The 16,933-nt window shown below is 34.1% G+C and overlaps 2 protein-coding genes across 2 annotated transcripts in view; one reads left to right on the top strand and one right to left on the bottom strand.

Annotated features, from left to right (window-relative positions):
* Positions 1-16,933, bottom strand: part of LOC148948399 (pentatricopeptide repeat-containing protein 2, mitochondrial-like) — a 447,312-nt gene that overhangs the window by 298,947 nt on the left and 131,432 nt on the right. The window lies entirely within an intron of this gene.
* The window catches only part of LOC148948400 (uncharacterized), a 111,863-nt gene that overhangs the window by 10,495 nt on the left and 84,435 nt on the right, over positions 1-16,933 (top strand). The window contains exons 3-4 of the mRNA XM_089094497.1: positions 3,953-4,075; positions 7,747-7,846. Of these exons, the coding sequence (XP_088950623.1) occupies positions 3,953-4,075; positions 7,747-7,846 (223 nt within the window). The remainder of the gene's footprint in view (positions 1-3,952; positions 4,076-7,746; positions 7,847-16,933) is intronic.

The raw sequence follows: 16,933 nt of genomic DNA, 5'->3' as shown, positions 1-16,933 counted from the left end.
TTTCAAAAACCTCTATTATCCAGTAAGGCCTGCTTGGTTGCTATCCAAAATCAACATATATTTCCTGCAAATAAATGTACCCTTTTCTTTTAATTTCCTCCAGGATTGATCGTCTCATCCTCTTTCCCCGCCCCATCTAGTATACTAAGGTTTTAGTGGAGGATCCATAAAGGATATACTTCTCTGGCAGGGGCGTAATTTACTATGGGGTAGGGAGCAGCTGCCCCTTCCAGACCCCAGTTCCCCAGCTGAAAGTTAGTCTTATCAAGAATCTTGTCAAAACTAAGATAAGTCTGCATAATTCAAGCCTTCACAGGAAGGGGTCAGTTTTCTTTAGTATATCTTTACCTTTTTGGTATTATATGGCTCATTTTTCCGTTTTCCCTATATATATATATATATATATATATATATATATATATATATATATATATATATATATATATATATATATATATATATATATATATATATATATATATATATATATATATATATATATATATATATATATATATATATATATATACATATATATATATATATATATATATATATATATATATATATATATATATATGTATATATATATATATACTGATATATATATATGTATATATATATATATATATATATATATATATATATATATTATATATATATATATATATATATATATATATATATATATATATATATATATGTATGTATATATATATATACTTGATTTGGAATATTTGCTCTAATTCCCCCCCCCCCAGGATTATGACGAAATTAGGCCACCGTCTCTGGCCTGAGAATTGTTTACTTTTGAGCAGTTCTCATCAACATTGTACGAATCATGTCGAGTCGAAAAAAATAGCAAAAACATAATCGAAATTTAAGCCTATGAATTCTCTGAGCGAAATAGGGGATAATACAACTCTAGACCACCGCCTGTTTACACAACAAGAAAAAAAAACTTTCATAATTTTTCATTAGAGTATGCTTGCTTTTGCGACAACCTATATGTTTCAATTCCTACATTGTTTTGATCGAAACCGGAAAAGATGTCGATTTGGTTCAGAAGGCGTTGTCTGTCTAGGTATTGAGAATGCGTTATATCTTTGCGACGAAAACAACCATGACATTAAACATAAAATATCATTTATAAAATGCAAAATCACCCCTGTTACTTGGGTTTGTAAATAGCAAATGATGAATAGCCTAAAATGTGAGTTTAGTGCAAGTTGTTTGTATGACATGCGAAAATTTTGTTGATAGACCCATTTTATTTCCCCCGTTTCAGTTTAGTCGAAACCATGTTTGTGTAGACTCGTGTGATTAAATATGCAATAAAACTTTTTTGGTAAGGATTTTTTTTTCTTTAGAATTTAATTTCCCTTAAAAATTTGGGTTTGGTTTTTGTTTTCTGTTCAGTTTACTTTCAGATAATCTCTAATTTTACAAATTAATAATGTATTGCAAAATTGACATCGAGTCTATACGTTATAATTGAAAGGAATAGACGCTACTACAAGCAGGTTGCGTTACACAGAGTGCATATTGTGGACGTTTGAGAGTTCCCGCATGCGTATGTCAATTGTATTTCTGTATTTGATTGTTGTTGACATTAAATTGATATCAAATATATAAAAATATTAGAAAGCTACCAAACTCGAAATAAATTGCTCCACTTGCAAAAAAGTAAAATTTTATGTAAAATTTATTTATTTTGAGTAAATTTGAATTTGTAGGATGAGGGAAGCAGATTGAGGACGTAATTTGTAGAATTTGGTGGAAATATTCTAATGTTGATAATATTATTTTGTGGGTTTTTTTTGTGTGTGCAAGTTTTGTGGTATCTTATTTTGGATAGCGTCTCTTCTTTTATTCTTCTTAAGATTCATTGTTAGATCATCGTGCTTGGCCTTATGAGAATTGGTCTAGTAGTATAAAAAAAAGGAAAAATGAATAGAAAATAAACTCAACTAGTATGACGAGCTCTTTTTAATGAATCGTTACAGATTTTGTTAACATATTGATGAAAGTGACAGTGACTACATAGGATTTTAAAGAAGAAATGAAAGATCTGTGAAGATTCTTCCACTAGTCTATAATTAAATGTTTTTAGCAATGACAGTTCTGAACCCTCTTGTTTAGAAATTTCAGTTGAATATTGGTGTCGTAGCGTAGACTCCTCTGTCGTCCAGAATCGAAAAATGTCCCAGGTAAAGAAAAAGAAAAAATGACGGGCTGTAAGCAGCTACGGACCTCGACTGTCGATTGATGGTGCCAAAAAAATCCTTTTTTTTTTATCTATTCTCATTCGAAACCATTCTTGTGATGCCCTTATAGCACCTTCCTACTGAGTTCATGGTGGACCTGTCCAGTACCTTCAAGATGTAATTGCTCAAACTTTCTTTATTGTAATTTTTTTTCAAGGAATGTATAAATTTGGATGTCCATCTTTTTTGTAGCTGGAAGTTTTTGACTTCAACACCTCTTTTGTTGGTCACGTATATGAATAATATTCACCAAGAGAATCCGATACAAATATAGGCTATTGCTAGTAGGAAGATGAGTAAAAAAATTATACAGTTGCTAATAAACGTGACACAATGACGAGTCACATCATTCAGTTTATCTTTACTGCGGCTATGTTATACCTTAACTGCTGATTCACATGACCAAGAGAGTTTGAAGATTTAGCTGTCTTGTACAGAAACACAGGTTTTGAGATCTAGGGAGAACAGTCGCTTTCTGGACAAACTTTCTTTAATACTTAAAAAGAAGTAGTTTAGCGAGGTCAACGAAACTTTCACGTTTTTGATGTTTGATTTCTGAAAGGTTTACTCAGCTGACGAGTAAATCTTATCGGAGAACCAAGGGTGTATCCAGGATTTTAGTCCGGGTTGGGGTATTTTGTTTAGGGAGGGGGAGGGGCACAAAAAGAAATTTAAAAAACGCATCAAAAATATATTTATGAATTTTTGTTACTTCTTTACTAGTTGGACAAAAATTGGGAGGGAGGGGGGGGGGGGTTCATACCCAGTAACCCTCACCCATAGATACGGTCTTGTCAAGAACCACCTTTACAAATTTACATAAAAAGAACACGAATTCCCAATGGAGTGCAAAAACCTTGTACCTGATCTGTTTCAAATTGATCATTGTAGCAGAAAAAAAACTTCGCGAAATTGATTGTAGAGACTTGAGATTCAAGGTTCTCGTAAGACAAAGTCTTTGCTGCAGTAAACCAAATGATATTATGCTATATAACAGAGAAAAAAGGCCCTTTTTTTTAAAATAATTTTCTTTATTTTACCCGACTTAAGCTTTCATGCTATATATATAAAAAAAAGATTGTATGCTGATCAAAGATCTACCAATGTCCTGATTCGATACCTTCGGCTGGGAGTGCAATTTGGGGTTGGGGACAAATCGTCCGACGCTTCCCGTGTTTTCCCTCCAGATTTCTCTAGATACCCATTTAGAGCTGGGTCGACTCTAGCTGAGCTTACAGAGTCACACCATTGTCAAACCAAATAACCAGCGACACCAGGACTCGAGCTCCCGACCTCGGGTTTTCAAGTTTGAAGCGCTAACCACTCGGCTAGGACGGTTTTTATGCGCAAGAACCAATCCGGCTATGTGTTCGTGGCTCGAAATTTGACTTGTTAGTAATTTGAAGAAGTAACGTATAGCAAAATATCCCGATATTATTAATCCCGATATTAAGGAGGGAGGAGGATTTTGTAGAGAGGGGAGGGAAACGAGCGTGGAACTTTGAAAATTGACATTTTGCATATAGAATAGAAGGAATTGTAATAATATCGCATAAGCATTTTCAGCATGTATCTGAAGTTTTGTACCATCTTTTACACCAAAGCTCGTACCTTTTTGTAAATTTTTCTTTTTTTATAGTTTAAGTGAGAAAAGAACAATTTAATTAATTCTTATTTTTTTCTAGGATGCCGATTTGATCGAAATCTTGTGGAAGCAAGACATTGATCTAGGTGTTGATAAATCCATATTTCAACCTATACTCCCAGGAGAAGTGGGCGAGAATTTGAAAGTTGTTAATAAAGAAAAGGTAAGGTTTGTCCTTTAGGTTTTATCTCCGAACGGTGCTTGTGTGTGCCGACTTCAGACCCCTTAAAGCCCCATCCTCATGCCCTCTTCGTGAATATCTAGGCACACTCACATTCGACCAATCATAACTACTTATAAAAGAGAAAACAAGTTCTAATTGGTCGAAAGTGATGGTGGTTAGAAATCAATGTCTACTTAAGGACGCATATATATGTTGGGTTTTACCTAGTGTAAAGTTAATATTGATAGTTATTTTAATAGCTTAGGAAATATTATTTTAAATAGTTAAGAAATATATTAACTTTTAAATAATAAGAAACTGTTTTATATGATTGGTTGAATCTCTCCTGTGAAATCACTGTGTATCCCCAGGTGAAGATATACCACAGGTTGGTAACCACTATCTTAAAACACATGGTCTATTTGAAATAATGGTAAAGTGGATTTAGAAGCAGAATAAACCGTTTCTAAAAGAAAAAATGTTCTAAGTCTTAAGCCCCTTTTTAAAAGAGAAAACTGGATCGTGAGTGGGGTGTTAAACTGATGATGGAGAGACTGGCCAGAGCTTGGACAATTAATTTTCCTATATCATACAGACTATGTATAGTTTATTTTATTGTGAAAAAAAAGGTTTTGGGCTCCAATCGCATTCTCGAATCGTGTTTTCGACTAATGAAGTTTTGGGATATATTTATGCCACACAAAGTTAAGAGTTTCTTCAGCTAATACAAATAAAACTGAACAAATACACGATACTACCTAGATTTAAAGGCTGTTTTATCATTTTCTTTTTTTGGGTGAGAAGGGAGGGGTCAACTCCCATGGCGGGATGTAAAGTGTTTGCACTAAATTCACAAATATGTTGTTTTTTTTTCACGCATAACGTATGCAAAAAAAAAATTATAATCTACATCCATTAAGATTGAATCTGACTAAAACAGTCCGGTAAAATTGAAGCTTTAGGTTGATCTTTTTGTCTTGTCCACATACAGTATCTATGTATCTTTGCTTAAGAACGCAGCTTTGTCGACTGAAGGTTATGCGGCGCCATTATTTATAGTAGTTTTTATCAGTTCACTTAGAAGGATTATGAAAATTCAGTGAATCCACAATATAGAATCAATATTCCTAAGTAATAAATTATGTATATTCTCTATTATCAAAACTGAGAAGACATACGCTGGCTTTTTTTATATATATTTAGGCAATGTTTGGAAATATTTTTAGACAGCTTGAGATGAAGTTCTATTATAGCATAATAAAAAAATAGAAAATTATCAATTTTTATAACAAAAATTGCATTTTATTTTATAAAATTATAATAAAAGAATTATAGTATTACAATAAAAACAAATAAGATAATAAATTTATAATAAAATATTTATATATATATATATATATATATATATATATATATATATATATATATATATATATATATATATATATATATATATATATATATATATATATATATATATATATATATATATATATATATATATATATGTGTGTGTGTGTATATATATTGACAAGGGATTACAGCAATTCAAAAACCTTAAAAAAGAAAACCAAAAGCTTAGTTCATATCGTTGTTCGAAATCAACAACGTTGTTAGGGTTCAATAATCAAATATCTGTGTACAAACATCAGTTTGAAAAGACATTAAATTGCGCAAAGAGCAAAAAACAGTTTCTTAATTGCAAAAGTTTGAAGCTTATCGTTCTTAGAAATCGGATTTGCTTTAATGATCAAATATCTATGAAAAGTCTGCAGTATCAAAAGACAGCAATTTGTCTGTGGTTAGAAGATAAGCGACAATGAGAATCCGTATATAGAAGCGTGCCGAGTTCCGGGGCCTGGCGGCTGGTAATTGCAAAAATATTTTTATATATTTTAACAAGGGATTACAACAATTCAAAAAGCTGAAAAAAGAAAACCAAAAGTTTGAAAATTATAAGAAATCGTTGTTAGAAATTGGACTTGCTTTAATAATGAAATGTCTTTGAAAAGACGCAGTATAAACAGAGAGCAAATTTTCTCAAATTGTCTGCGGTTAGAAGACAAGCTACAATGAGAATCCATATATAGAAGCCTGCCGAGTGCCAGGGCCTGGTGGTGAAGCCGCCCGTCTCCCGTTATTATGTATATATATATATATATTATAGTTTTTATTATGATAAAACAAATATTTGATTATAAATTTACATTATAAAAACATATATATCCTCCTGTTCCTAAGCTTATAAAATACATTTTGCCCCTCTATCCCAATGTTTCGTGAATTGATGGTACTAACGATGAAATGTATGCTTTTTACTTTGAATTTTACCTTTTCTTACTTTAAATTTGTTTTTTTCGTTTTCTGAATGAATCTTTTTGACATTATTCTAAACGTTGAGATTATATTGAGTACAATATTATTAGTTTGTAAACACTTTATGAATTATCCGAGCCTACCAAGTAAGTTTAAGTAGAGAAGAGTCTACCAAATAAATTTTGCCAAACCGAATAGGAAACCGAATTTAGGAACTTTCCTTTGGATATTCTAGTTTGCCAAATGTCTTTGCAGAGAGGAAGGCTTTTTAAAAGGACATAAAATAAAATACAGTTTTCGAACAATAGTAATATCTATATAACTTCTGCAAAATCTGCATAGGTCACGCTTAGGTCCTTTTGCTAGGAGAATTTCTTTTCCGTATTTATAAAAGTACAGTTTTCTACCAAGAGAAACCTACATGGCTGCATTGTTGAGTCATATAATGTTTTTGAAAGAAATGAAATTTACTTTTGTTTGTCTTTTCTCACTAAGTTTTTTCCCTTCCTTTTTTGTTTTTAATTACTTGGAAAGTTAAAACGGAATGGAAAAGGGTGTCTTGATTGGATATCATCAAAAACAAACAAGAAAGGAATACAAACGAGGCAAAGTTACAGCCTCGAAAAATTCAAGAAATCTAATCATTTTCTCTTTTTTTGCCATTTCATCCTTAAAATCGTAGAATATTTTACTATTCTGTCGGTCGTATCTCAGCTAGAAATTGTCCTAAACGGGTGAAAAAATAAAATACTTAAAACTAAAAGTTACTGAAATCTGCGTGGCACGTTTTTCTCTTCAATATTGTTTTGATTTGTTATCTTTTTAAGGAATTTAGATAGCAGTGCAGTATTTTGGCAAACTAAAAAAAAAAGAATCCTCAAAAAAGAAAAAAAAGCTTTGACATTTTATCTATAGCGTTGGAGCTTATTTACCTCCTGAACAACCAATGATATCCATAGGGTTTAGAATTTATAGAGAAGTTTCTGACTCCAAAATGGTGTACTTTAAGCGGCGACAAATGGTAAGATTCGTTCAATTGGGCATAATTTGATGAGCATGTCTCACTGCCTTTTGTACTGCTTTACATTTCCAATATTTGGACAATAATTAAGTTGTAGATCTTCGTAAACATGACGAAAAGATTTATACTTTCACGTTTTACTAGTTTTAATTTTTGCTAATTTTACCGTTGGAAACACTGAGAATTCGCAAAATCTCGCCGGCTTTACGTTCTTACCTCTACTAACCAAGCCTCTAACTACTAACCTCAGAAACCTCTTTAGTGTTCAGAAGCTTCGTTCTATTAGAGTATAATAAAAGTGTAAACACTGGCAATAATATAATATATTATACAGGAAGAAGAACACGAGGCCAAGAAGGATGATCCCAGCGACGAAGAGGAGAAAGTTGACGATCCTTGGGCGGGATTCAACTATGTCATTGATTCTGAGACAGGTGCGTAGATTTTTCAAAAATTTTAACTATTTATTAACTTCTGTTTCATAATATATTTTGCGGGACTGGGCACGTCAGAAGTGCCCGAGACACCGACTGTTCTTTTTTTTTACTTTTACTGTTTGATATATGTTTCGTATTATTTCCGATTCTTTTGGGAATCAGAATTTATTGGGAGCTTGTTTTATTATTGACAAATTCCTCGAAGTTTAGTTGTGTGTTTCCGAAACTAAGTTGATGGAAAAGAGGTTTTACTAAAGTTTAAAATAAAATTATGTGGGACCCTCCTCCCTCCCCAGTGAAACCAACTTCAAATGAGTGTGGAGCGCTGAAAAAGGCCGTTATTCAAGTGCATTTCTAGGTTATAGGCGTTCCTTCCTCCTGGCAATCAGAAACACGATATTTCGCTTCTGGGAACAATATATACGTTATAACCACAGAGCGTGACGGGAGAGTAGTAATAATTTTTCAGGCTACGGCTTGCAAAAAAAAAATATATATAAAAAAAAAATTATAACTGCAGTTATATTTTTATTTAGCTGCATTTCTATCTAATTTCAGCTTTAATGGGACTTCGGATACATTTTCATTGGCAGAAACATACAATCAAAATGAAAGTTTAAACAAGTGACAATTCGGAAGCGTATAACCTGTATAAAACAATTAGCATAAACTTGTATAATGTCCTTTTTTCTATTCATCAGAGCTCTGGAAGCAAATGAAACGTTATGAGGCGAATTTTTCCAAGTCCACTAAATACACAGCGGAGAATATTCAAAAAGGTGCACTGCGTCTTTTTATTTTAACGCACCAACCAACAGTTAAAACTTGTCACGAGTTTTTTTTTTATCTTCGCCTATATAGGAATGTGCGTGTATTTTTATTTTCCATTTTAAATAAAAAATTCAAATCATGGGGAGTAAAAAGGAGAAAAAAAATGTATCTATATAATTATTTCCTATTACATATAAAACTACCTATTATAATTACATTTACATGTAAAACATTACATATTACCCACTATGTATAAAAAATACCTAATATAAAACTGATGGATACAAGAATAGGAGCAAAAAGTTACATTTTAATATGAACGTTATTTGGAATTTTTTAATGTTTGCTTATTCGCAAGAATTATAAACAGACTTTTCCAATTTGGTTGCTAAACAGTGTTTTTGTTCAATGGCCAATTTTTTTGTAGTTTTCCGATTCAAGCTTTTGTTAAAAAAAAAGTTAAAAAAATATAAACCGAACTTGGTCAGGTTGGATTCTGGAGGACTCAAATGGTAACGCCATAATTATTCGAGAGATATTCTCAGTTGTATATATCGTTGAAATTTTCTGAGCAAGCTGCTCAGAAAATTTTCCGAAAGTTCAGACACAAAAAGAAATGTGTTCTGAGGTCAAAGAAACGAGAAATTTTTATATTTATAAAGTCATAAAGCATTCTTTAATAGCATAAATGAATTTTTTGACTTGTGCTGCCATGTATGCTTATTAAAGTGATTTAACATTTATTTTTATACCTCAGGCATATTTCTCAGAAATATCTAATCTCTGCATCAGGCCTTGGGGAAACTTCTGGGAACAAGTGTTGATTGTTGGCTATATGCAAAATGTTAACGAATCCGTTGTTAACGTCCTTATTAATAGAGGTGTCTCTGGTCGGGGATCTAGCTACCAAATCGTTTTTGAAATTCTCGACCAGGGTTTTGAATTCTATTCCAAAACTCCGAAATCCACTCGTATAGTCTGTAGCTGCACCTATCCCAAACTCGTTATAACCAACTCTGGTACAAACTGAACCTAAGAATGTCGAGCGTCAAGAATAATTTTTTGGAATATTTTATGTATTACGGAGACATTCTTGATGCAAAGGGGTTTCCAAGTGTTTTAAAGGAAATCAATGGAAATACCGATGCCAGCATAGTTTTCAGTGAATTTTCTAAAAACCAGAAGCAAAGAAAGGAAAACATCTGTGTCACAAGTGACGGTACGGAAACGCTTCGTATAAGAACTGGAAGCGATCTTTTAAATGTAGAGGAGAACTGTCTGGTCTGCTTCTGCATGACTTTTAACGAACTAGATTTTTTTGTTTCGATGGAGACTGCTCCTTCATTTGATACGTGAAAAGCGATTGGAATGACACTAATTAATGGTTCAGTTTCTTTATCCTCGACGTTAGAAAATAACGTTACATATCTCAAGAATATTTCTCAGAAATGAATAACCCGTGTCAACCAAATATTTCTCAGCTCGATATTGCTGCTGAGCTTGCACAGCCTATTCTGTTTGAGAGATCTCAGATATATGCGAAATAGATGAAGTATGATTTGCCTTGTTGATCTTCCTATTGAATGGCGTTCTGCAACCGAGTCTTGGCAATTATTTCAGAAGTTTCAAAATTTCTGATACGACGTCACTCTCAACCTTGACGAAATTGGAAATGGCTCTAGTATTGCCCTCCTGTAAAACGACGGGAAAGCTGGGCACGACGGTATCTTTTGTGATCTGAGTCCTGTATCATAGTTGCAGCATCAGATTCAACCTAGTAAAGAACAAACTCTAGCCCATAGTAACCGAAATTTATGAACATGTTTTGAAAAAAAAAAACTGTCAAGTGAGGAACAGTTGTAATTTGAAACTGATTCAGAAATGATATCCTTTTTTTTTCAATTAATCTTAATGGTAAAAATTTATTGCGAAAAAAAAATCATGGGTGTTCCGAAAAACAGCCTGGAACCCCTGGAAGAGCATGTCAGGTCGGAATGAAAACTGCACCGTTAGAATCATCACAGCTTAAAAATCCATATAAAAGAATTAGTCCCCTATCTTGAGCAACAAGGTAAATCATTCACGTAGGAAGCAATGTTGTCTCCTTTTTTCTTCTTCTTCCTGTCTGTTTCTTTGCCTCCGACTCCACCACCTTTGTCTCTGAACGTCCCCTTGTTTCAAACATCATCCATGTCCTTTTCTATATCTGGTGTTTATGAAATGATAAAGTACGTAACCCCTTGTTTATATATACTTAATGTTAATGTTCTGATTCCCTCGTTTCCATGTCTGTAATCAAAGGTTCATACAAGTATGATAAATAGAATCAGAAATTAGTTTGTATTTTTCCTAAACCTAATTGCAGGCTACTTTTATGACTGACAGTTGCTCCTATAAACATTTTAACCTTTAAGATAAAATAATTTTCCTTATGCAGAGGATTCTGCTGCTTTTGACTCCCAGGTCCAAGTATAATAGAAAATAATTTCTATAGAAGGCTTCTTTTTTCATTTCTCAATCAGAAGAAATTTGTCTAGTCATTTGACTGCAAAAGCAATTTTATGCTTTGTAATGTGCTGTATAACAGTTTGGGACTTGAGCCTTGGGCAGTCTTACATCAGTGTTTTGTTCTGTCAAAATTCTCTTCCTTTTATATTACATCAGATTCTGTATATACCCTGACTTGAGATGATAGGTTAAGCAATGACTTTCGAAAACTGTCTTTACAACATATGGCTTACAGTATCTTCTTAATTGATAAATAGATCCGGAACTGGTGATAATGTTATACCTTTCTTTCTGTAATGACTGGCTGTCATTACAATGATTGCTTCTTATGCATATAGATATTAGCATCATTTTATTTCGTCACAATCAGTTGTGTACTTGGGGTGACATTAATAGTGGACTTGCTGATGAGGGATTTTGTAGCGAGCTCATTACCATTGGATAGTTTTGGATGTGTCGAGTTTTTCCAGCTTATGTCTTTTAAGAAACCTCTAATATGTGTTTTTTTATCCTTTCTTTTTTTTAAATTTTTCAGTAAAGAAGGCTAGCATTCTACTAATCGTCTAATAAATTATTTGCATGTTTAAAGTATTTAAGCAAACCTCAAACCGTAATTTGTTTAAACCATAATTTATGTACTAAACCCATACACCCTCTGAAAATACTATACATTCTTTTTGCTTTCCGACTAAACCTAGGAACATATGTGGATTTTCCTCCTTTTACGTAACTTATGTTCGCAAAATATTACCGTCTGATGACATTCAGATGGTCAGTGTTAGTTATAAGATTCAAACTGTACAAGCAGTATGACCTTATATTATAGATTAATTTAAAAAAAATTCCACAAGACAAGTTTTTAAAGAAACGTAAAGAGCTCCATTAAGCCAAGAATGAGCAAAAATAAAGTCAAATAATCTTCCAAGCGTAAAACTACCACAAATCACTATCAATAAATAAATGAAACTCAAAACGAACAGAAATTACAATAAATAGCCGATTCAAACTCGAAACGAGAAAAATTAACATGAGTAGGGCTGATAACCCCTATTCCTTCTCAAGACCAGAACACAATTTGCGCTTTACTGAAAAAAATAAACGAGCAAATGACCGTGGATTGTCAGTTCAATTGACATCTACTGATATTTCTTCGTTAAGGTTTTGATATTTTTTTCATTTATGAAAGTAAGAAAGGTGAAAACGTTTCAAGCAGATTTTGTTTTCAGTAAAGCGCAAATTGTGTTCTGGTCGAAATTTAAATGAACGAAATTTACAGGCCTTAACCTGAGGACTGTGGGGAGGTTGACATCCCCAAAGACATAATTACCGGACCTTTCAATAATACTGAACAAAATAGTTCTCTTAAAATTTTGATTGGATGTGTTTTGGGGAATGATAGGATTGTGGGGGCAGGCTGGTTGTCCTCCTTTCAATCTTGACTCTTAAAAAAACACTAGATTTTCCGACTTCCAATCGAATGAGTCCCATCCGATCCGAAGTCTATGCGACCATTCGTTCCATAAGAACCTTATATGCCCGGGGCATAACTTACAACCCTTGCACCTGGGCTCTGGAGGGTTGTGTCCACCTTGAAGCCATTTCATATGCTCTTTGGACTATACTGAACAAAATGGCTATCTCACAATTTCGATTGGAAGCGTTTGGGGAAAACAGGTTGTCAGGGAGAGGGGAGGGCTAGTTGCCCTTTAAAAGGAACTAGAACTATAAATTTCCAATCAGTTATTAATCTTATTTTAGAACTAAACTGACAATCCACTGCTTTTTTTTCAATTCTGACTCTTAAAAAGGAACTAGAACTATACATTTCCAATCAAAGTTCATACCTTTAAAGTTCAAACAACCACACGTTCCATAAACAGCTTATATGCCCAGGATATAACTTACAACCCTTGCCCCCAGACTCTGGGGGGGGGGTGTCAATCCAAAAGGCCTTGCTATGTTATTTTTGGACTGTTTTTGAACAAATGGCTATCTCAAAGTATCAGTAATATAGCACATCCAAAAATATAAATTTCTTAATATAATAGCTATAATATATAATTATCAGTTATTATTCTTATTTTAGAACTAAACTGACAATCGACAGCAATTTTTTTTTGTTTTTTCAGTAAAGTGCAAACTATGTTCTGGTCGTGAGAAGGTATGAAGGTTGTCAAACCCAATTCCCAAACGTTTCAACTACGCTGAGCAAAATGGCTATTTCAAAATTTTGATTTTATGTGTTTTGGGAATTTATTGGCGTATGGGGGAGGGGGTGTTGCCCTACAATTTTTTTGACTAATAAAAAGAGCACTAGCCCTTTCAATTTCCAATCGAATGAGCCTTTTTTGAAGTTTCAAAACCATTTCAAAATTCTATCAGATACATTTCGGGAAAATACGAGGTTTGCGGTGGGGGGGGGGGGTATCCACCCCTTCGATCACTCTCAATCTTGAAAAGGACACTAGAACTTCTGATTACCAATCCAACGAGTTCCCTCCGAAGTTTACACGATCATCCTTTCTATATAAACCTTCTATGCCCATAGGGCATAACTTACAACCCTTGAAAATGCGTTCTTGATTGTGAAAATACGAGGATGTATGGGGTGGGTATCTACCATTCGATCACTTTCAATCTTAAGAAGGACACTAGAACTTCTGATTACCAATCCGAGGAACCCCTCTCCGAAGTTTATACGACACCCTTTCTATATAAACTTTATATGCACCCAGGGCATAACTTGCAACCCTTGTCCTGGGGGCTGTGGGGGGAGGGAGGGTTTGTCATTCTCAAAGACATAATTTATGGACGTTTCAATTACTTATGGCCATCTTATGGCCATTTGTTATTTTTCAATAACAAATGGCCATCTCAGAATTTATATCAGATGCTTTTCAGCTAAGTACGTGGGGGTGGGGGGGGGGTATCCAACTTCCGATCACTTTCAATCTTAAAAATGGCGCTAGAACTTTTGATCACCAATCCAATAGCCCCCTCCGAAATTTTCACAATCACCCTTTCTATATATACCTTATATGCCCCCAGGGTATAACTTATAACCATTGCTTTGAGTGTTGGGGGGGGGGGTTATCCTTAAAGACATAATTTCTGGAACTTTCAATTATGTTTAACAAAATGGCTATCTCAAAATTTTAATTGGATGTTTGGGGAAATGGTGGACGCGGGAGGGGGGTTAGTTGCCTTCCAATGACTTTGGACTGTTAAAAAGGGCACTAGCCCTTTCAATTTCCAATCGAATGAGCTTTTTTTGAAGTTTCTATGACAACAAATAGCCATCTCAAAATTTCTACCAGATGCATTTCGGTAACCCTGACCCTCAGGGCTTTGGGGGGGGTTCATCCTCAAAGACATAATTTTTGGACCTTTCATTTACGTTGAACAACATGGCTATCTCAAAATGATGTGTTTGGGAAAATGGTTGGCGTAGGAGGGGGTTAGTTGCCCTCCAATCGCTTTTGACTGTTAAAAATAGCCCTTTCAGTTTCCAATCGAATGAGCCTTTTTCGAAGTTTCTACGACAACAAATGGCCATCTCAAAATTTCTATCTAATGTATTTAAAAAAATATGTTTTTTTTTGGGGGGGGGGTGGGTGGTGGTGGTGGTATCCACCCTCCGATCACTCTGAATCTTAAAGAGGGCACTAGGACGTTTTATTACCAATCCAATGAGCCCCCTCCGAAGTAATCTCAGTAATCTCCGAGCTATCTCAAAATTTTAATTGAATGTGTTTGGGGAAATGGTGGGCATGGGAAGGGGGTTAATTGCCCTCCAATCACTTTTGACTATTTAAAAGGACACTAGCCCTTTTAATTTTCAATCTACTGAGCCTTTTTCGAAGTTTCTACGTGAACAAATAGCCATCTCAAAATTTCTATCAAAAAGTTTGAATTATGTCCCAATTCTTTAAAAACGACTCCTGAAACACAAGGGTTGTTTAGTTAGAACAATAGGAAGCTTTTTTAAAAGTACTAGAAAACTTTAACGTAAAGAGCGATGCGTTGAGGAGGGGGCATTCCCCTTCATACACATAATAATTTCTGTTCGTGTTAAGTTTTAATGTTGCTCCTTACTTTCAGTTGAATAAACGTGTTTTTTAATTCAATTTGTATGATATGCGAGCATCGAAGGTGGGGAAAAAGAGATTATTGAAATCAATTAATCTCCCTGCTTGAATGTATTGGTGCTGTGATTTTTTTCAGCCCTTCTCTATGTTCTAAGATTTGTTCCGTCAAATATGCACAAAAGAGATAGCTTGATACTCAGCGACAAGCCATAGGTGACGTAAGATATTTCAATTACAATTTGAAAATTATCTGATATTGGGCTCTTTATCTTCCTGGTGGAGAAGGGACTGGTGACAGAAAAAATGCAAGATGGGAAAAACTGCAAGAGTTAGGACTGCATTAATGGCTTCAGGCAGTATGAATGCTGCAGAAATATGATGAATTTCAGTGATGGAGTCCCGCTACCATTCAGTTTACCTGTATCTTTGTCTCCCGGTGTATTACGGATGCAGCGACAGACCCATGATCGGCTTGAAGTGTAATGCACGCTAATAAATCCGGGTTGCAGCGGTAGCTAGCAACCTAGTAAGAGACGATCACGTCCAATGTTAAGAAATATAAAAACCCATAATCCTAAAAAAAAGAGTCAGATCAAAACAAAAAGTACACCATTAGACCGCCGTGTCCGAAACCCCTGTATAGGAAACTTTCTGTCATTTGGCTTGAACAGCAAGGGAAATATATTGGCTTGAAAATCAAAAAAAGTGGCAGCTACTACAGCATTCTGCCTAAACGGCATCTTTTTTTCTTTCTTTTTTCTTTCTTTCTTTTCCACAGATAGCTTGGCACTGGAACACCGTATAGAGTTATTCAATGGCTCATTTTAAAGGAAATTAATTGGGCTAAAAACCTTTTGTAACTAAAACAAATTATTTTTAAAACAGAATAAATTTTTCCACTAAAAACCACATCCACGATGTCTTTTCAAACTGCAGTCTTTTCAAAGATATTTGATTTTGAATCAATCAAACAGTACGTGGTAATTTAATATAAACATACATAGTCCTTAAAACCGTTAAGGTGACTGATAGATCTTTCTGTTGGGAAACGTTGTAAGAAAAATATTTAAAGTTGCGGTTACCTACACTTTGGTGCATTAAATCAGTTATCTTCTATGTTCTGGGGAAGGCTTTTCGTGCTGATATTTAGGTTAGGGGTTAGGATCATCGAGAACCCGTTCGTTTTGGAATACTTTGGATCTATGAAATAATATACTTTGCATAGTTTAGTTTCTTTAATGGGATATTTTTTGGTTAATAGGGCATATCACGGCTGGTGGCCACGAACTTTATCATCCTGTCAATTTTCAGTAAAATATTATTTTTAATATAAATTAACGACCCACTAGGAGATAACTCATAATTTCGTAATTCGTTTAAAATTAACTATTAGTTCAGTCTAAGCTGATCTCGAATCGGCCTGTTAAAAATACAATTGCCCGTCCTAAAGAGACGAGCTTACAATCCCGGTTGCCACAGGGTTAAGACGTTGAACATTTACGATATAATTTGATATATGACCCTTGAAATATATTAATTTCTTTCATTTCCATGCAACTCGCCTACTTTCTACAAGCTGCTCCTCCTAAATGTTCAAAGTTCCAAATCTTCCCCAAAGTTTAAAATTCCCGTCCCTCCAAGTTCCGGTAAAAATTTCACCATCCATGCTTATTATATTTTATTCCATGGAAACTGCTTTCGTCTTTGAATCTTGTTT

Source organism: Artemia sp. Qi Xiang Cuo, chromosome 9, assembly GCF_049724085.1.
Source record: "Artemia sp. Qi Xiang Cuo chromosome 9, ASM4972408v1, whole genome shotgun sequence".
NCBI lineage: Eukaryota > Metazoa > Arthropoda > Branchiopoda > Anostraca > Artemiidae > Artemia > Artemia sp. Qi Xiang Cuo.
The sequence above is the reverse complement of the archived record's forward strand: the minus strand, read 5'-3'. Positions and strand labels throughout refer to the sequence as shown.